General features: G+C 41.0%; 2 protein-coding genes across 2 annotated transcripts in view; both read right to left on the bottom strand.

The window, feature by feature from the left end:
- ap3d1 (adaptor related protein complex 3 subunit delta 1) overlaps positions 1-18,460 on the bottom strand; it is a 26,633-nt gene extending 8,173 nt beyond the window's left edge. Inside the window, exons 1-24 of the mRNA XM_013911119.1 lie at positions 18,100-18,460; positions 14,675-14,770; positions 13,726-13,806; positions 13,439-13,519; positions 13,212-13,319; positions 12,927-13,056; positions 10,841-10,980; positions 10,624-10,697; positions 10,460-10,509; positions 10,016-10,065; positions 9,730-9,778; positions 7,838-7,983; positions 7,367-7,515; positions 7,025-7,255; positions 6,505-6,736; positions 6,223-6,368; positions 5,868-6,009; positions 4,712-4,783; positions 4,510-4,585; positions 4,125-4,324; positions 3,784-3,857; positions 1,134-1,302; positions 809-952; positions 170-223 (exon numbers count right to left, since the gene is read on the bottom strand). Of these exons, the coding sequence (XP_013766573.1) occupies positions 170-223; positions 809-952; positions 1,134-1,302; positions 3,784-3,857; positions 4,125-4,324; positions 4,510-4,585; positions 4,712-4,783; positions 5,868-6,009; positions 6,223-6,368; positions 6,505-6,736; positions 7,025-7,255; positions 7,367-7,515; positions 7,838-7,983; positions 9,730-9,778; positions 10,016-10,065; positions 10,460-10,509; positions 10,624-10,697; positions 10,841-10,980; positions 12,927-13,056; positions 13,212-13,319; positions 13,439-13,519; positions 13,726-13,806; positions 14,675-14,770; positions 18,100-18,195 (2,790 nt within the window). The 5' untranslated portion in view covers positions 18,196-18,460. The remainder of the gene's footprint in view (positions 1-169; positions 224-808; positions 953-1,133; positions 1,303-3,783; positions 3,858-4,124; positions 4,325-4,509; positions 4,586-4,711; positions 4,784-5,867; positions 6,010-6,222; positions 6,369-6,504; positions 6,737-7,024; positions 7,256-7,366; positions 7,516-7,837; positions 7,984-9,729; positions 9,779-10,015; positions 10,066-10,459; positions 10,510-10,623; positions 10,698-10,840; positions 10,981-12,926; positions 13,057-13,211; positions 13,320-13,438; positions 13,520-13,725; positions 13,807-14,674; positions 14,771-18,099) is intronic.
- A 241-nt stretch (positions 18,461-18,701) lies between these two features.
- hdgfl2 (HDGF like 2) overlaps positions 18,702-21,173 on the bottom strand; it is a 9,769-nt gene continuing 7,297 nt past the window's right edge. Inside the window, exons 14-16 of the mRNA XM_013911101.1 lie at positions 20,668-20,827; positions 20,430-20,547; positions 18,702-19,813 (exon numbers count right to left, since the gene is read on the bottom strand). Coding sequence (XP_013766555.1) covers positions 19,714-19,813; positions 20,430-20,547; positions 20,668-20,827 — 378 coding nt within the window. The 3' untranslated portion in view covers positions 18,702-19,713. The remainder of the gene's footprint in view (positions 19,814-20,429; positions 20,548-20,667; positions 20,828-21,173) is intronic.

The raw sequence follows: 21,173 nt of genomic DNA, 5'->3' as shown, positions 1-21,173 counted from the left end.
AAAAAAAAAGGGAACAACTGAAGGGCAGCAGAGACAGAATGTATGGTTACACCAATGTCTGAGGCAGGTTGATTGAAAACCGTGTCATGAAACTGAGCAGATGTGGGCAGGACAGGGTGAGAGAGACAGAAAGAGAGCGAGAGAGAGAGAAAGAGGGGCGTGACTCAACCTGGGTGTTAGAGGGCACTGGAGCATTTGAGAGCCAGAAATCCAGGTCCGAAACCTAAAAGAGGAAGGGAGGGAGAGGAGCGCGAGGAGGTGAGAGGGGTGAGGGCCAAACAGGTTCTGTGTCTTACTACTATTCATGAAAATGGATACAGAGAATACACTGTCCTGTTTCATGAATAAATCAAGTATTTGGCAAGAGACTGCACAGTCGGCTACGAGGAAACTGATACTTGATCGCTATAGCCGATTGAAAGACAGGCTGGGAAAAAGCAATGGAAGCGCCGAGTTAATGAACATGATAAAACGTGTCTGCTTGCATTTAACCATTTGACAGAATTTGTAGAGCACTCCTTAAGGCAGACCTTCCCAAAGTGTGGGGCCCGCCCCCTAGGAGGGGCGCAGAGCCATTGCAGGGGGGCGCGGTACGAAAAGGAAAAACAAAACAAAAAAAAACATTTTTCTTGTAAAACAAAGGGGGACCTAGCAAAAAAGTTTGGGAACCACTGCCTTAAGGTATCCTTTAAGCCATTTTAATTATAATTTTATAGATCTGGTAATTAAAACCAGTGTTTGGATGTTAGATACAAACTGCAGCGCCGCGTAGGACACATCCTCGGTCCAACATATTATAAAGGCGTACCTCAGCACTAGTTGAAGTGGGCTGTGCTTCCACCTCCTTCGTTTCTTCCGATTGGACCACGGGCTCTTCTGCTTGACCTCCGAGAAGATCCTCCTCCTTTTCTTCATGTTTGTGTTTTTTCTTCTTCTTCTCTTCTTTGCTCCTCTGTGAAAACAGGAGAATATATTCCAGTCGGTGTCAGTCAGGTTAAGAAATGCAAACACTGAGTCATCAAATTGTGACGGCGCAGCTGACAGCGCACTACTGTTCTCCCCTCGCTCTGAGTGCTCCGTGAATCTGATTTATGACCAGAAGGTGGGAAATGTTTCCAGCATCTTAACCTCACCTTCCTATCCCTCTCTTTATCTTTCTTTTTGTCCCTCTTTTCTTTGCTGCTCTTCTTCTTGGGTTCCTGTGGCGTGGCATTTTCTGCCTCTCCATCCTCAGCCGAGCTTTTTGGAGCCCCCGCTGCACGATGTGACCTGACTGGTAGCTTCTCGCTGTCTGCAAGCGGCCTGCACAAGCAAAACATACGGATACATATTTTAACTCTGCACAGATAAGGACTTGGGAGGCGATTTTGATCCTCCTGGGCTACATCATCTGAAAGATGCATTCCTTGAGTATTAATTGTTAAAGGTGAACAAGGCATGTAGGGTGCAGCAATCCACCATTCTCAAGCACATGTTCTGCACTGTGAAGCAGCCAGGTCTCATTCAAAGCACAAGACATTCCTCTAGCAGAGCTCCACACGGTCGATCGATCCTAATAACGTCCTCCATACTGAAGTGATAAGAGCTGGTAAACTTATGTCTTAAAAGCCGGAAATTAGGAGTTAGTAGCGTGCACTATAGCCCCCTGTTGGAAAATCTTTATATATAATATAAAATCTAATATAGATATTATATAAAACCATGCTGTGTCATCAGTCTCCAATTTAAGTAAATTTTCTTTTTTTGGTTTTATTCTTTCAGCTTTAAATTCCTAGAATTAAGTAACCTTGCTTTTGTGGTGTCATTTTTCTTTTAGAATTACAATCCAAAAGAAAGACTTCCACATGTGTTTTTGTAAGTAAACATTAATTTATAAGACCAAAACTGTTTACAGCTTGTCCTGCATGATCTCATCAACACATTATTCAAACGATCCACATTCTATCCTTGGCTTAAGGCCACATCTTTTTCCACTTAGGGCAGGCAAAGCGTATCCACTTAAAAACAGCTGGAGACAGTCTGGGGGCATGCCAAGTCTACTAAACTCAGCTGAGCAGATCTAAGAGAAAAGAATTACACTATTGCGTCGAACCGCTGGGATAGGTTTCTAAAAGCATGTTGATGCCGATTGCCCAGTACAAGAAAAAGAAGAGCCAACATGCTTTTAGGAAACTATTCTGGGAATTTAAAGGGTGAAAGATTAAGTCCTGAGAACATCAGCAGCCAGTTCTTATTTTGTTTCTTTCTAGGAAATCATTTTGTTTCCTTTTCTTTAAGGACAGATAAATCAGAACTGCTTGTTCAGAAATAGAGATGCTGATATTTTCAAGAACATTAAAAAAAATAAAAAAGAAGAAGAAGCAGTTTTAAGAGAGGTGGGATACTACAATATCGTTATGCATCACTAGGTCAAATGCTACAACTAAAGAACAGATCGAAGGGAAGAAGAGCAAAAAGAGAAAGTGGACATTACAAGCTTCAGATAGGTAAGGAACAGACAGCTATATTAGTTGAAAAGAGCAGGACAGCTACTTGGAAAGCAAGACAGAGAGAAAGACAAAGGTGACCTGTGCACAGTCAGAGGTCAGGCCCTATGGCTGGGGTGCTACTCACCTGCGCGCAGTTGTTTCCAATAAGCTGCCCACACAAAGAGGCAGTAATGGGTGTGTGTAGGCACAGAAAAGAGGAAGCAGAAAGCAGAACGCCATGAGGAGGAGTGCGAGGAGGGAGAGGGCCGGTCACACTGACTGGAAAGCTTCAGGAATAAATGCTAAAACTACACTTTCATGAAATGTTTGGAGAGCAACAGTTTTTATCTCTCTGCCTCAGTACACCAAAACAACAGGTTTGAAACGAAAGGATTAAAATGCAACTTTTAGGTTAAATTTGGAGGATTTAAGAAAAATATTAGCATTGACCACAGTGGTCATTTTTATACAAAGTCCTCCATTTTCATCAACTCAAATATAATTGGACAACTTGACATAATTGCAGGGAATCAAAGTTCATGGCTTATTATTTTTTAAAGGCGTTTTTGGCTAATCATGTGTCTACATTGTGGAGATTAGTGTCTTGCCTAGATGCTGTGATGTGTTTTTTCTTTACCATGAAAAGCATCCTGCGATCATGCACCACTGCTGACTTACATCATGGCCTGGGCCTTTTCATGTTCACAGGTGCTTCATTTTTTTCTGAATGTTCCAAAATGCTGATTTGGCCACTTCTTATGTTCCCACACTCTCTCTAGTAAATTTGTTTTATTTGTGCACGCTAGGTTTGGCTCGATTCATTTGAAATAAGATCCCCTTTGAGAACGGCTTTTGCATTTGAATTTGAATAAACTGCTTCCAAATGCAAACGCTACACTTGGAATCGACTGCAAACCTTTTACATGCTTAATTCAAAAAACAGCCTAAATCGGTCCACAAAACAGCCCCAATGACACAGGACTGTAAATAAGGTACATCTGGTTGTTGATACAATATCTTTGTTCAACCACTTGAATTTAACCTAAAGTCTGCTTTTCAGTTTGACTTTGATAGATTCCTTTCAAACAGCTCTCTGTTGAACTCACTATTCAGTTATTTTCTGACATAACTGGATTTCAAACAGGAAATCCTCCAGCTTTAAAACAAGGTACACAACACAAACAACAACTTTGGGTGGAAAATCTTAAATTTCAATGCCTGGCAGACTAGTTCAGATATAAAAATGATGACTTCAGCATTTTCAAAATCAGCAGTTAAAGTGATGAAGGTCGAACACATGTAAAATAAAACTCACTTGTCCAGGTCGATGTCCAGGGCTTTGTGAGGGTCATTGGGGTCTTTGTCATCGTCATCGCTGGGTAAGGCATTCTGTAGGACAAAACACAAGAGATTAGCTGAGCTACTGACTTCCAGTGATCTTTGTGATGATACAGTAAAAATATATTTATAAAAAACTGAGTGAAAATGATTTTCCTTGAACACGTCAGTGTAAAATATTTAACATTAACTAAATTAAATAATAAAGTAATAAAACTTTCAACACTACATAGAAAGAAGGACCAGGTGGAAAAAGAAGGTTTCAACAACAACTTACAGAATGTTTTAAATTTAGTATTGATGTCACCACGTGCCTACCTCTGGCATCTCCTCTGTAACAATGTCGACCACATGTGCAGGTGTGATGTCCTCCTCGCTCTCTGGGCCTGAGTCGTGTTTCTTCCCTCGCCCACTGCGTTTTTCTTTCCTCTTCTTCTTCTCCTTCTTCTTTTTCTCTGCTCTCTCTTTCTGCCGACGCTCCTCCTCTAGTTTAACGTATTGGTCAGACATAGGCAGACCTGTGGGGTGGGAGGGAGTTGTAGCTAAGGGTAACGTTGATAATTTTCAGTATACGAATAGAAAAATTGTGACACAACAGTATGTTTGCAAGTAAGGCTGCACTTAGATTCAGGTGAAGTTATGATAGTTATATTGGGGTTCCTTTTTTTAGTTTTTATAGTAATATAAGGATTGCGTGTCCCACCTGGGACTTTGAGAGGCACGCTGAGATCAATCTGCACGACTGGGATGTGTTCCACTCCTGGAGCTTCCTGGTACACCTACACATAAAAGAATTCATCTCAAAAAGGGTTTTGCCATACATGAGCGTAACTACTTTTACTAAATACCCTGTGCAGTGAAAATGACTACCAACACAAAGTAATTACTGAAGACGGTGAGCATACCTTCTGAGAAGACGGAGAGGCCTTGATGTAGAATGGGTTGTTGGCTTGCTCCTGCTTTCTGGCTTCTCTCCTCTTGTAGTGGAAACAAGAAATATAATATGAATTCATGAACAGCCTACGTCACTTATAGCATGAGCTGGGATCCAAGGGGGAAGCCAGATTTACTAACTGTGAGTCTGAGGAGGTTAATATTGATTCTGAGTCAATGGGAACTTTAATAAACAGTCACAGACCATTTTATCACACATGTTACCGTTCATTAAAAAAATTAAAAAATCAATGATGAAAAAACCTGAAGGCTTTGGCATATAACAACATTTAAAGTAATGTACCGAAACAATAAATAATTCATATCCCAGACTAGAAACAGTGCTGGCAGCATCGTCGGTCTGTCACTTTCTAAAACTAAGATCAAACCTTACAATTCTGCTTCAAAGTCTTGATGCGCGTCTATGACTGCTGCAGATCAGAAGAAGTGCAAACGGTGGGATTTCCTACTGTTGGAATTAGTGCTTACAGGACCGGATTCGTCCAATCTGCAGACAGTTTCCTCCCCAACCTCAAACCTCTGTCTTAGGTGGCAGAAGAGCCACAGAGCAACACTCAGAACAAAATTAATTCAGATACGAAAAGTTATTTCAGAGGGGAAGATGGAAAACCAAATGTCAATTTCCCCTGATAAAGAAAGCACAAGTCCAACTGGCTTTAAGGCTTTTTTAAGGGAAACCCATCTGCTGAGGTGGCATTAACATGTAGTGACTGCAGGGCCAACATCTCTGTTCCTCTTTTCCTCCATGATCACTTTAAACCATACTCTACTCTTTCTATTAGTCAGCAGCACTTTGTAAAAGAAAACGGTATGAAAATGATGAGACTTTTACTAATCCTGTCCGTTAAAACAACAACAAAAAAGTCAGAGTTGTGTACTGTTTTTGTTCTATGTTCCATCAGTTAAAATTGAGAAGTTGCTTTGAAACTATTTCTTACTCATGGTGGCAATTTTTTCAGCTGACATTATAAACATTTCAGTAACAACACAAAAAGGTCAAACACCTCAAATGTTACAAGCTAAAACAAAAAACTAATTTGGACATGGACTCCTGGATCATAACTGCTCTTTGCGGTTTATCAATGATACAAAGACCAACCTACGCACCCTTGCCAGCTCTTTCTCGTCCACCTCTGTGTGACGGGGGCGTGAGTGTTTGGGCTCTTCCTTGGTAAAAATAGCCTTGGGTTGCTCATCCTCAGACTCGCTTTCAGAAGGAGGCTCATTGATCCAAGCATCCAGGTCCAGCCTACACACACAAACATGGTTGTTGTATTCCATTATGAAAAACTCAAAAGCAGACACATGCAGCATAAATGCCGAAACGTTTTAGTTACTCTTGCTGCTACACCTCAAAGGTGAGAAACAAAAACACTGCATTTTAAGCAAAAAGATTATAAACTGTAAAAATATGTGATATTGCAGTTTTGTTTTGTTTATCTCATGTGCTGAGCCAACGTACCCTTCGGGAACAGGCACTTTCTTCTGTGCCTTTGGAGCTACAGGATTGAGTTCTCCAGCAAACAATGCGCTGACTTCTTCTGCTACTTCTACATCCTTCTGCTGCAGTTTCTGGATGTACTTAACTAGCTGCAGGATGCAGGACGCCTGAGGAAAAAGGAGAGGAACTGTAGATTGCAGGTATTTATCCCATTTGTATGCAGTAAGTAACCTTGTAATCTGTGAAGCATTAAAGGTCAGGCTCTGTAAGGACTCTGGCTCTTTCAGTCTTCATTTATCTTACCCTCTCCTGCACCTCGAGGTTAGCGCTCTGGACAAACAGTGGTAGCCTGTCTATCATCATCTGGCTGGTTTCCTGTGCAGCTGTGCTGTCTGTGTTCCCCTCTTGGTTCTTCAGGATGGTGGCAAACAGCTTGGCTGCATTCTGCACATATACAGCCTGGATGTGACCGGGTAGGGTCGCGACCTTAGGACGCAGCATGGCCTCCAAAGTCTGCACGGGATTCTCCAGGTGTCTAAAACGAGGGGAAGATTTCTGTTATTTCAGGTTTGGTACTCTCAACCCTCAGGAAGGTTCCCAAACAGATACAGCAGTACAGTGTTTGGGTTACACACATTTGTGACTGTGCAAAATAAATACACACAACACACTACATATTATATGACTGCATTAACTCTGTCCTGACTCATCTGCTCTTACAGAGTAAAACAGTATTTGCTCTGTCTCTTCTGTTTGCCAAACCTTTAGCGTCAGGCAGAGAGTTTAAATATACCAACTATACTGACTACTTCTAATGACTTACTCTGAGAATTCCCCACAGATCCAGGCTGCAGCATACAACACTTCACAGATGCCGTTTCTCTGCATGTTGCCTGTCAGCAGGTGGGCGTTGTCCAGCAGGGTGGCCATCTGGGCAACAGCAAAGACCCGGATGGCTTTGACTCGTATGGCCACATCCAGCATCTGAGAGGCAATGAGGTGGCCGTGCCGTGTGCCCTCTAGTCGGGTCAGTTCTACTAGGATACTAATGTACCTGTTGGGCAGACATGGAGAGGGCGTGTATATAACTACAACAAACAGCAAATGTAAAGCAAACTGACACACCTCAGAGTGAAGCACAGGACAGTGCTGCTGGTAAACTAACCATTCAAAGTTGGTGATATACTGGTAGTTGCTCTGACTGCAGATGTCAATGATTTTTGTGAGCAGTTCATCTCTGTAGGTGGTTCCTTCGGCTTTGTCTACATGTATCATCAGCTTCTTTACGATCTCCATCAAGTTCTTCTTGGACACCTGCAAAGAGCAGAACCCACAAGTGACCACAGAGAATTATTACTTTACTAGATCAAACAGCACCATTTGCAGAGTTTTATAGTTGGCAGTAACAGTTTACAGTATCTATTGTACTTGACACTTTAGTGTGTGAGTGCTAGCAAAGCCGTTTTATTATACCGAGCTACAGCAAAGTAGTTGCAGCGAAAGTTCTGTTTTTTGTATTGCATTGCACCGTATTCTTTAGAATAGACTGAAACAAGCATAATCTGGATCTAAAACTATTCAACATTAGTTTTCGTGAACACTGAATAAAACAAAAGTCAAAAGTTTGGCTGCATACCATGCCATAGAGCAAGTCCAGAGCTCTCAGACGGATGGACTCATCCTTGTCATCCAGACACTGGAGAATGAGGTCTTTATGAGACTGCACTGATTTGGGGTGGGTCTTCAGGATCTTTGACATCGCCAGCAGGCCCAAATACTTCACTACAGAAATACGCAAAAACACGCTACCTTAGTGTAGTTAAAAAAGGACACACAACAACCCTTGAAATCTCCACACGTTACCAAGTATATTTTGTTCACCTTGCTATATGCCATCACTCTTAAACCTGATTAGCTTTACATTACTGTGACTGCAGTAATAATCATATGTATGTAATAACTTTAATACACTATGAACTCTTTCTATGCTCATCTTCACTTCGCTAATCTATAAAAAATATAAATCGCACAGCAAAAACAAAAATAAATTAAAACAGGAAATAAACACAAAACACACAAAAAGATGGAAAGGACATACAAACACGCACACGGGACACAGTCTTGTTTTGCTTTATCCTTTCTCATACCCCTGCAGCTCATTCCCCCCACTCTCAGGTTCTGTGATCAATAAAAGGGTGTTATACTGACCTTGGATCAGTGAAGCTGATCACTGCAGTGCTTAGATTAGAGAAGTGACCACTGATGTGGACTTGTGGAAGTTCAGTGATGTGCTGAACAGGAAAAGACTACAAAGATTTTTGAAACATATTTCTTTTTAACCTATGGTTTTAATTGTGACCGTTTTGGTTGCTAGCATGTTGCCATGGTCGCCCTTATTTTGCATGGAAGAGGCAGAAGAAGATGGTAAAGCACAACTTTTACTTTGAAGGTGAAAATTCTCCATTTTCAGCTGGCATTGCATTTTTGAAGACTCATTTAAGCTCACCAAGTATTTATCAATAACATTCATAATTAATATTAATAACTATTATCATCATTATTATCATCATCATCATCATCATTATTATTATTATTATTATTATTATTACTATTATTAATGCTGCCAACCCTGACTGGTTGGCAATAACAACCCAATAATGATGCATGCCTAAATGTGACTGAACCCTTAGTTACCTGCACTCCATCTAATGGCATCATCACCAAAAAGTATGTGACCTGACTTTTACTTAGTCCTAATTCAACAAGTGTTCTACATGAATTTACTCAGGGCTTTTAAGTGGGCCCTGAGATTAAATACTTTACCAGTTAAGCATCGTCACAAGGGAATCGCTACATATTTACGGCTTTACTCACTGATGTTTTGGAAAGTTTTATACCCAAGTATAACTGTGAAACGAAACAGGGGCACAGCAGTGATCAATGAAAGGATAAAACATTGAACCACAGGTTCACAGTCTACTCTATTAAGGCCATGTCCACACTAATAAGTTTTCCTTTTAAAAAAACATGACTTTATGCCTTTGAGTACTCACTATTACAGTGATTTAGGACTGATATGGGAAACATTTTAGAGTGGATGTAGCCTACGACCAGGAGTCTACAATTTACTTTACACATGCACAGTTATCTACGTTTTAAGATCCAGACAACTCGAATACCTGAATGTAGAAATCTAAGCTCCAAATGGCTGTGTGCAAAGAGAATGTAATAACAACTTATAGTATAACAAATTTAAGCCCCTCTAGAGTGAAGCAAAGAAAATATTTTTAAAAAATTAAAATTGGGTAATTTTTTGTGTCTATTCTGTTGGAAACCGGGTGGATGCGACTTAAGTGCAATGGTATTCCAAGCAGGACGCCCAATTGAGAGTGAAAAGGTAGTAATGTTCGAGTTATCCAGAGTCAGGAGGTCTATGTTATTGTCGTCTAAAAGGGTGGACTGTTCCATAGTCAAAAACACGCAGACAATGAGAAAATGACACACTGCAGGCATTGACAGAGGGCTCACAGTTCTGGTCCGAGTCTTCTATCAGGATTCGCAGTTTCTGCACACAGAGCTGTGGGAGAGACAAAAAACAGAGAGGGAGAGGGACAGATCTGTTATCACCACGGAAAACCTTTCCACACCAGGAGCTTTGTGAGACTTTCTGGCCTGTCTGATGGCTGCTGTGTTTCTACTTAAGCTATGTTGGATCAGACGGCATGCACTGTGATTCAACTGGAGTGGAAAGGGTTAAAAATCTGCAACTAAACACGTGAATATGTTGATGAAAGAGAGGAACTGAGGAGATTACCTGGATACTAGCACTGTGGTTAGGCATCCCCGAGGACAAAGAAATCAACACTGTAATGTAGCACAAGGAAACAATTACATCTGAATGAGAACGATTTTTTATGAGCAAGTTTAAAAAACCCAAAACAAATAAAGATCAGAACACGTGAGGAAAAAGACCTCTGCTAAATCTCAAGGATGTTTAAGCGCCAGTATACAAGTTAAAATTTAACTTGTACAAATTCCACTTATTCATTCAAGCAAAGCTAAGAAAATGTGGTTTTAGCACGTAGGACTGAAAAGAGCAAATACAGATAAGACACTACACTGTATTTTTTGAAGATCAATGTATAAGCTTATTTCTCAACACAGATGCAAAAATATACTGAAACGATGAAATAAACATGGGGGTGGGGCCACTAAGCTAAGTGAGATTTGATGTGACCCACAGAACAGCTGTACTGACCTGCAATCACAGTGTTGACACATTCATACAGCAGAGACATGGCAGAGGTACTGTGAGAGAAAAACATCAGGCCAGTGAGAAAGTTTAGAATTATTATTGAGCTGTTTATCAGATTAGACTGTTGTACCGTCTACGGGAAATGCAATAAGAGAATTTCCTCTCACCTGTGGATTAGATTTGTTAGAGGTTCAATCAATTTCTTCCCCAACCGTGGCTCCAACGGTGTGAGTGCACCAAACTACAAGATACACAGAATACACAGAATTTCTGGATTTTGTTTGTCCACAATCACCTTTCAGAAGCTGGTACACTAAATATATAAAAGTATATATTTAAATCTATTCAGTTACTAACTACTAAAATGTAAATGTAAAGTCTTACCAGCTTTATGATCTTAATGAGAACCCAGTTGTTAGTAGAGGAAGTCATGAGTTTGAAGAAAAGCGGGGCCAATGACAGGTAGTTCTTGGGATTTCTCCTGGCCAGCTCACATATGACATTTACTGCTGCTGACTGGACGCCTAAAAGGAGAGAATATAACATCAGGAAACAAGTATTGAAACTACAAAAGCTTAATTTCTTTAAAAGAACATTGAAAAACTATGTAGTGTGTTATTAAAGAAAGAAATGTAATGCAAAGAGTCCAATGACTGCAGTCCAACATACAAAACAAAGCATGTAATAATAAAAGAATGGAATTTGTACTGTCGTCATAACTGGATAAAAAAGTGAGATATTAAATAGAGTAGAGTAGTAAGTATGAAACCATCTAAAACCAGAAGAGAGTCAGCAGTATTGTCTTGCAGTCTTGGAAGTCCTGGCTCGGCACCATACCCAAGCCTTCTTTAATCACATATTCGTTGCTGCTGAATCATTTATGGGGTTCAGTTAGGGGATCTGATGTCTTATATTGTGGACAGTCTTAATTTGTAATGCTTTCTGGAGTATACTTTATTGTAAAAGTTCTGGTGTTGCTAACCATTAGCTGCTTCTCCACTGAGTCTTTCGACCCCTGCAAGTCCAACTGTAGTGTCTTGGACTGCAGCTGGTGACTGTATCGCTTGCTTTGCTCTGCAGCCTTAGACAGCTTAGTGGAGTGACTCACAAAACCACTTCTTCATCTGGTGCAAGCTCTACTTGCAGCTGCTGTCCAGTTTGCAGCAGATAACAATACAAGGACTAACATTCCCAGCTGGAGTCTGTTGGAAGGATGTGAGACTCACAGAAGCGGTAGCTGAACGACGCGGTGAAGTCCACCGGAATAGCTATTGCTGGTACGGAAACATAAGACGAGCAGGCCAACTTTGGCAAATTTACCAAAAAGCAGCAACCTGATAATCTAGAACTCAAAACCAACACAGAAGGGCTAAAAAAGCCAAGGCTCCATCTGCTGTGGTGTACCCTTGTGAATTTAGCTAAAATGATGCTTCAGCAGTGATAACACCTTGGTCGTCCACTAGCAGTCCATGGACAGCCTGTCTGCTTGGAGACAGCGTCTGCTGTGGATGGGGGCACTGCACAACATGTTACAACCAGTATGTGGGCGACTCTTGCTTATTCTGTCAGCCAGCCGCTGAGCAAAGTTATGACATACTAAATGATGAAGTGAAACCAAGTGTTACAAACAACGAGAAGTATCCACTGTAGCCACAATCTGTACTTTTCATGCTGTATCTTTGGATCTTTAAAAAAAAATTTCCAAGCTCTTTCAATTCCCAGTGAACTCTGCCATCGATCCCTTCCCTGTTCTGGCCCATTTGTCAACCAATCAGCATTTGACCAACACGGAGCGTCATCCATGTCAAGCACAGTCAAGTTGGCCTGAAAACCCCTTTTCGTACGCCGTCCGTAGGGAAATAAATATGCCAGTATTTGACACAACTGCGTTAAATTAATTACACATAAACCTGAAAGAAGCTTTATTGTCTTGTTAAAGTATCCAAAAAAAATGTGCTTCAGTGGTGGTGAGTCAAATTCTAGTGTTTTCTTCAGCAGCCACCAAACAGCTAATCTTGGGTAAAATGTGACATCAAGGTGGCTTAATCCACCATTTATATACACAATCAACAGTTACTAACAACTACACTTAAAAAAATACTTAAAAACAGCACCTTAAAAATAATAACACTGTCCAAATTTTTCTGTACCTTCTGTAATTTTTTCCAAATCAACTTAGGAAAAGCTTGATTGGCTCACGATGTGATTAGTAAAAACAAGACAGTCATCGCCCAAATCTGAGAGTATGATTTTAACCAAAAAAAATATCATGTGGCGCTCGGTTCATGTACACAGAGGCCCCAAAAGTTCCAGCTGTGTCTATTAAAGCTCAGTGAAAACAAAAGGTTTGTGGACATGGGGCACAAATCAAATGTACTAGAAAAACCAGCAAATGATCTCTCTTTTTCATGAGCGGAAATGAGAAACAAACGTTCCTAGCAGACTGGATAAATACTGTGTTTTCTGATACCTGGGTCTGGGTCCTCAAGTTTCTCCTTGAGCCTGGGAAAAGCTGGGCGCAGGGACTCGGGATACTTGAGAAACACCTTATACATGATCAACACAGCTTTTTTTCTGATGTAAGGTTTAGTGTGGGACATCTGCAGTAGAAGACAGTAAAGACAAATTTTTAAAGATTAAAAAAAAAAAAAACAACAACCCTGGAATGACAGCTTATTTGACTGAAGTAAATGATAACGAGGAAAAAAAGAAAAAAGAGCAGACGTCATGTGGGTACAGCTCTGGACTTACTCACCAATGTCATGATGTCATTAGCTAGGTCCCGAGCTAAGTCAGGGGTCACAAAACAAGACAGGCCAGTGAGGGCAACACCTGTGTCATACTGGTTGGGGCTGCTGAGATCCTGGGAGAAATAGATTAAAAAAATAGGAAGAAAAACAAAAAAGAAAGAAAACATTAGCTGAGGGAAAACTAACAGTAAGGAGATATTTACAGAGTTCACAAAACATGTGCATCGCTGACCTTTCGAATTTGATTGGTTGTCAGCATGATGACGTCTGTGTTCTCATGAAAGCACTGTGAGGCTGCCAGGTAGCCAATCCTCTGTAGGAAAGCAAGCAAGCATAAAGAACATACTGCTATTATATTACATTACTACAAACATTCGTCAGCCTGTTGCAGCACCACAGAGATCCACTTATACAGCTCACTCAGCTGTGACTACATCACATTCTGGGTGTGCATCTTCCTTTCCATTTGCATTACTCTGTCCTGCACTTCCACGACCAATCCTGACATCCCAGACTTACCTTGTACGTGAACTTTGAGGAACTCATGACTTCAACGATGTTGAAAGCAGCCCAGCTGACGTCATAGCCCAGCATTTGAAGCTGCAACATAGAGGAGACAGACATAGATTGTGACTAAAAGGAAGAGGGGGAGCTCTAAGCTGCTCCGGCGAGGTACAGAGAGAGAATAATTGATTTGGACTGAAAGCTCTCAAAGTGAATACTAATGCCGACCACAACAAGACATCTAAATCTAAATGTGTACCTTGACTATAAATAGACAGAGCAATTTCATTTCAATGGGAATTGGACAATGTTCTCAGTAAGTGCCACTTGCTCGACGTTTGGCTGTGAAGTGACTAATCTTAACAAAAACAAGAAACACACACTCAGCCTTGAATGTGTTTTTGTAAAAATGCACTACTTTACTTTGCAAAATAGTAGCACTTCCATTTGATCTGATGAAAGTATAAGAGGAAATAAGGCTTTATTTGACTCAGCTTGTTTCTGTTTGGGTAGAAAAGATACTAACCACAGATTTTTGTGTGGTTTTCATCTATAGTGTCACAGCAAGTCGCAATTTTCCATTGTGTGCATGTCAACAAAATATGTCACAATATGCTAGTGGAGCTGATTTAGGACAGATGAAGGATTCATTTGTGAATTAAAATATATGCCAAGTATTCTTGCACTACAACTACATGTTGATGGTATATATAGTAGTTGTTATAAACAGAGGCTCGTCTTTTTATTGTGTTTTTTAGTTTTTTCTTTGTTAATTTTAGGTGTGCTGTAAAGAAAAGTACAACAGCATAACTTGCTACTAAGCTACAGCACAACGAAGCCACATGGTGGGCTTATGTTGACAGGTGTATACAATAGCTCATGTGTGTGTGTGTGTGTGTGTGTGTGTGTGTGTGTAGATTTGACAGACAAAGTCGGTGAATCCGTGGCGGGTGAGAGGTCTTACGTAGGTGAGCTTGCACACAGCATTGGCTTTGACAGCGATGTTGTCCTGCTTGAGCTCCTGTTTGATCTCATCGATGCATGTGGAGATGTACTTGGCCTGGGGGCAGACAAAGGAGAGGGCAAACAACAGACACCAGATCAGATTAGGTGGACTGATATCCGGAGAGGGAGGCTGCGAGCAGGCTGGAAAATTCTGATCTTTCTGCTGTCGCTTTCCAAGACACTAACCAAGAACTGAATGAGTGTTTTTCCCAAGTTTAACTGCTTCTTTCTTTCTACCACTAACCTACAAGATTATCACATGTGGCTTGATGTATGTAGGTATTTACAGGGCCAGGTATAAATATATTTTGATAAACAGTTCTGAAAATACATTCATCTCGTGCACAAAGCTCACACTCAAACTTGTGATGAATAGAGAGTTGCCATTAATTTGGGACATCACACAGCAAATTAAACCCTTACACTGGAGCTGTTTGCCGTGTGGATTTATCCGTTTTCAAATCTGCTAGATGTGTTTTCGGTCCACCACCCATACTAATGAACAATGAGGTGTGCTCAGCTCTCTCTTCCACGAAAACATTATCTCAGTTATAATGACCAACAATTAAAAGAAATTAAATTTTAAAAAAAATCCTACTCAGCGTGAAAACATTAAGAAATAATAACAGCCACTTTTATATATCATTATTACTACAATTACACAGTTAAAGAGATCTTCAATTGTATTTATTATGTTGTAGGATGCTAGCATCAGTAGCACCATCATCTATATATCTGTTTATCAAAGCATCCATCCATCTATCCACTTATCTTTAAATAAATTAGTTTTTTCCCAGAAAACCATTTCTGGGAAAATGAATAACAATGAAATCTCAACTCTCATAATGACTGCTAAATCACATCAGTTCTCCTAAAATACTGGGAGCACATTTCATTCAACGGTGCTGAACAAACTGAGGTCAATTTTTTTTTAACCATTATAGAAAGGACCAACCTTGCTAAACAAACACGTACACATATAGCTCTGTAGTGTGTGAGAGTGTGCTGGTCATGTGTATGCAGTCATGAGACAGCACAGTGACAGGAGGTGGTGTTAGAGAGGGGGGGGGGACACTACGCTCTGCTACTCCCGCTCCTGGAGAAATTGTAGCGATCAAGAGTGAAGGCCTGAACACACCATCAGCAAACAGACATACGCATATACAGAGTGCTTCTCCATCACAATCTTCTTCAGTTATCCATCCAGAACCAATTTAAATAACTGAAATAGTTGACATAAGGCCAACACAGACAACCTTCCTGCCAGTAACACATACTGGGGTGGAGATATATTTGAAGGTGTGCACGCTCCAAGAAACGAATGACTGGGCTTAGATGAAACTAACTAGTGCTATTTTTTTTTTTTTTAAAATCTGATCACTATCACAAAGACGAGTAAAATTCATACTTCCAATCCTCACACCTTAATTCAATACAGATGCTGTTCCAAAGACGTGGGAGAGACAGTGAATGAATGAACTATGCAGGAACTTTGCACAAACTCTGCACACATGTGTAAAACAAACAGAGAAACTGTGGGATATTCGGCACACACTTCAGAGTACACACAGAGGCGTATTAATATTTTAGCAGACTGCCCACTGTTGACTGGGTAACCACCACCTTATCTAGGCTGCCCGGGTTGGGTTTCCACTGGTGAACAGCTCAGACTATACAGCGAAGCAAGAGATCAAACGCTAACGTCCTGGAACGACAAAACTGACCCACATGCTTGTTTTTCCATTTCCAAAAACTCAAATATAGACACAGACAGCATTTGTGTCTTAATACAAGTAATATAATGTAAAAGTAAAGCCTCTATAAAGCCGGTTTAGTGCTTTTAGCTGAACAATACTGAGAAGAAATCAAATCTCAAAGTAGTCTTGAGGTCAGACGTGCCACCTTGACATTTGGCATCTTCCCTACAGCAACGATGTAGGTGCGCGCACACAGCAGTACAGCTTGAAGCAATCAGGGATCGTGCTTCACAGTAAAAGCTACTTTCAACTGCTCCATTGTTCAAAAGGGTTCGCTGTGCATGTTTGATTTGGCAGATTTTAGGTGAATAGTTCACCTAATAACAGAGCCAAAGTCAATGTAGTTTTTAAGGAAGTTAAACAAAACCCCCAAACATATATAGTGTGTAACAAATATATATGATATGGTATATATGGTATGTATATACTGTATTCTGGCCAGAATGTATATGGTATGTTAGAGTTATAGATAAAATAGAGATATGATGTGCTTATTGTTTGTTTATGAATTTTACAAACTAGTTAAAAAGTTAAGAAAAGATCTGGCTGCTGGACCCAGGATGGCAGCCTTCCCATGCACTGGTGGAAACTTGGACAGGCTGACATTCATAAATATGCTGCAGACAGTCCTGAGAGTATTGTAAACAACAGAATTGGAGCATTTTGCTCGACAAACTGTGTGATGACTATTTCCGAATTACTCCAAGCATCTTGTCTGAGACGGGCCAATATCAGTATCTGGCTCTACTTCATACCCACCCTGCCTTACTACCTGACATAGCATTTCACAGCATCAATATGTTTAGATGCAGCCAACGCAGAGCTTATAGGAGAGATAGGATGATGTGACAGATGTTAACAGATGGCTAACCCCCACACACACCCTCTGACTGCCCCTTCAAAGCGAGATGCTTTGATGAGCCTGTCATCACCCACAGCTCTGTGGCAGGGATGAGGAGCCGTTTCACGGGAGATGTTGGATGACTCATTTCGAGATTATATAAAGGCTCAGATTTAATCTGCGAATCCAGAATAGTTACAACTAGAATTTTTAAGCTAACCCTCGAAACATTAGGCCTCTCTTCACAAACTCATCACAGCATTCATTCAGAGGCCAAGTGGCTGCAAAATCAACTCAAATAAGTGACTGCATATACTTCTCACCAAACGGGCCTGACAGTAAAAAGCCTTTAGCTCACAATATAAATGACAAGAGCCTAAATATCTGCATATCTGGTGTGCTCTCGGTGAGTAATCTACTGGTAAACTTTAATGATCTAGCGAGATGCTTCCTCTAACTGCCTGTTAGCTAGACTAGCTAGCTGTCAGTAACGTTGGCAGCATTTTTCTATTAAAACCCGAGAAGTTGTGTTTCTACCGACTCAGTAACAGGTCGCAACCAATAACATGTTAGTAAGCAAAGGACAGTTTACCACCCAGCCAGCAAGGCAGCGGCGTTAGCCGCTGACGATAACGCTAGCTTTCCAGCCTACCTAACGTTAACTTACCCAGCGCTAGCCCGCTGGTCAGCGATAACGGTAACGGCACAGTGTGTGTGCTGGACTTATAAAAACGTTAATGAACGTAAAGCTTAAAACACCCCGGTGTCACGGTTTGCTCGTTTTACCTCATCTTCCTTGTGATTCCTGATGCCACGTACTAAATCCTGGAGATTTTTATCGAACATCCGATCGATGCTCCCTTTGACAATCTTCAAAGCCATGACTGTCTGCGACTTTGTACCGCTTCTGTCCTGCGGGGCCGAGCGCCTTGCAGAGATCTAGTGGGTGCCGACCGACGCGCTACACCGTGTCTCATCCACCCGGGTGCCGTGATGTGCTGCGGGGTCCGCTGCTGTTTACCGAGCCCGGGCAGATGAAGTTGAGGCCAGACGGGGCCGTCCAGTGCTGTGCAGAGACGCTGGCAGTGGATCGGTGTAGGAAATGGCTGACAAAATGGCGTCTAAAGTCAGCTGACTTGGAGTATTATGCGAGATTCTCATGTGGGAATCAGTTGAGTTAAAGGGCTCGTCCTCCCCACCCACCCCGTCCTCCCCACTTAGCGTCTGTTGTGAGCCAGAAGGTTTATTCTCTTAATCCTAAAAAAGTTAAACAACTCCACTGATATTTTAACCACTTATCAGAACACAATCAGTGTAGCATGTGAGAATAATGACTGCATGGAAGAGCCCCGACTGTCAAAACACCAAAAAATGTAGTAGAACCAAAACCATGCTGATATTTTTATTCAAGTCTAGTGATAGAAATACTTTTACCAATTTACATAGCACTAAAAACACCGGCTGTATGCACATGACAGAAAAAAACATGTCAAAAAAAAGAGGCTGCAGCTACATGAAATCTCATTAGCTTTTAAGGGCAGTTTTTGTTTTTAATGTGTGCGTTATTCCATTTATTAAGCAGACACTAGGGGAGAGGAGAGTACAAGGTGTTTAACTCCACATAGATTATTATTTTTAGACAAAACTGTATCTATCTGAAAACGAGGCTATAAAAACAGTAGGTGGACCTCAACCAGAAAACAGTTTTAAGTGACTCTTTACATTTCAGACTGGATCAAGACCAGAGAATTAAAAAAAAAAAAAATACTTAACATAAAAGACAAGTAGCATTTTACCCCTCCCACTATGGCAAACACACAGGAGGCCTTTGTGATGTTTGGCAGGCTTTATAAAAAAAAAGAAAAAGAAAGAAGCCAACAGATGTAAGAGCTACACACACACATACACACACAAAAAGCATAACTCATTTCTTCCCATTTTCTTCATCAGATTCAGTTTCATCTCATATTACCCCGCTCTATATAGAAGAGCTAAAAATGTAATCATTTGACATACACACAGTATGAAAGACCAAAGTTCAGATTTTAGAAAGAAGAAAGCAGCCAGGAGCTGGCGGGAATTTGGAGTGAGGATCCAGGACGGCCAGAGTGTCGTAGAAAAGAAAAAGTACATCTCGGAAACCAACGAGTGTTGCGTGGTGCCGTTATCTAGCTCACTAATAAGCATGTCGTTTCTGATGTGATGAACAAATGGACTAAAAATGGGCCTTTTCTGGTTTGGTATGGTTAGAGTACAAAAATGTCTAAAACATGAACAATGAAGTAACAGATAAGGTAGGAAATGCTGGGTGTGTGTTGGGCCAGCAGCACTGCGTCACATTAAACAGAGGCCACCATCTTTTAGCACTTGGTCCACTGCAGTGGTCCGTGAGGGATGCTTTCAGCTCTCGGCGGCGGGTTGTTCCGTCTCTGCAGAGATCGAGTCGTCCTCTTCTTCGTACGTGTGCGTTTGCTGTTCGGCCGAGCTGTCCGGGCTTCGCCTGAAGAGGATCGCAGAGTCGTAACAATACACGTAAAACAAGATTACGCCCAATAATGTTTATTTAGTAAATATCATGCATCCAACAATGCAGGCGCCTCTTTAGGAGTTTTCTTACACATAACCTGACGTCACCATAAGACCTCTTACCGAAGGTGTCTTTAAATACTTTGTGTAGCGTGCTTTTCAAAAACCTTTCATACAATTTTATTTATTTTTTATAGCAGACACATAGTGAACGAGTGAGTAGGTTTCATGTGTGTCCAACCAAATGTATCGAGTTTTATTGTTAGACGTTGCCTGACACATGTTTATCTTCCCTTATTTGTCTTTCTAGGCTCTGATTATTCTGACATATTCTTATTTATTTATAAACTGTTTGTCCTGTATGAGATATAGTTCTGATTGGATATTATTCCCATTGGTTGTGGTCCTGTGACCAATCACAGGCAATTTAAGATGGTACCCCCCTCCCTATGTTTAATTGTCTAATGAAGAGCAGGCATGCTTGAAAACATCATACGTGACATCATCCGATTATAGCAAAAATGTGTCTCGTTTGCTAATGTGACCCAAGCTCGCATCCTGTCACAGGTGGGTTTACGTGTGACGCTCACCTGTTTGGACTTGAAGCCATATCAACGTTGTTCTCGTCTTGTACGGGTGACTTTGGCTTTTCCTCTCCCTCTGTGTCATTTTTTTTCTGCTCCGATTCCCCATTCACAGGTGTGGAATCTGCTCACGGCAAAATCAGATTTAAATAAGCGAGCAGACAAATCCAAAGAAAGTGCACTAGAAAACGTAGAAAACAAAGTAGAATCCAGATTTTAGTAAATCCAAAACGAGTGCTTTTACCTGTGTTTTCTGTCTCTTTCTCCTCATCATTCTCTGGCTCCTTGTTCTCAGTTTTAGGTTTAGCTGCCACCTCCGCCTTGCCCACAAAACGCAGTTTTAACTTGTTGTAGACGTCGCTAGCTTTTTCCATGACTGCAGTGCTGGCTTTATACCGCCGGATCTAAAATGAACACAAACATGTCAAATAAGTCCGGTAACATTTTTTATATGAATTTGTTCAAATAAAAAAAACACGTAGATTGCTAAACATACGCTTGCTGAACATTTTATTAGGTACATCTGTTCAACTAGGGCTGTGCGATATGACCAAAATCTCATATCCCGATATTAAGACATCTATCGTCCCGATAACGATATAAATCACAAGAATGTAACATTTTCTGTCAATTCTGTGAATCTCGGGCAGCTCGACTTGGTGAAGTGTTTCCAGCTGGGAGTCGCGTACCTGGAGTCGAGTGTTTTAACCGATGCATGAAATGATACATTTTTTGGCAGAACGGCCGCCG

The sequence above is a fragment of the Pundamilia nyererei genome, unplaced genomic scaffold, assembly GCF_000239375.1.
Source record: "Pundamilia nyererei isolate P.nyererei 1_Seehausen unplaced genomic scaffold, PunNye1.0 scaffold00056, whole genome shotgun sequence".
NCBI classification, from domain to species: Eukaryota; Metazoa; Chordata; class Actinopteri; order Cichliformes; family Cichlidae; genus Pundamilia; species Pundamilia nyererei.
Note: the sequence above shows the minus strand (reverse complement) of the source record. Positions and strands in the feature narration are given on the sequence as shown.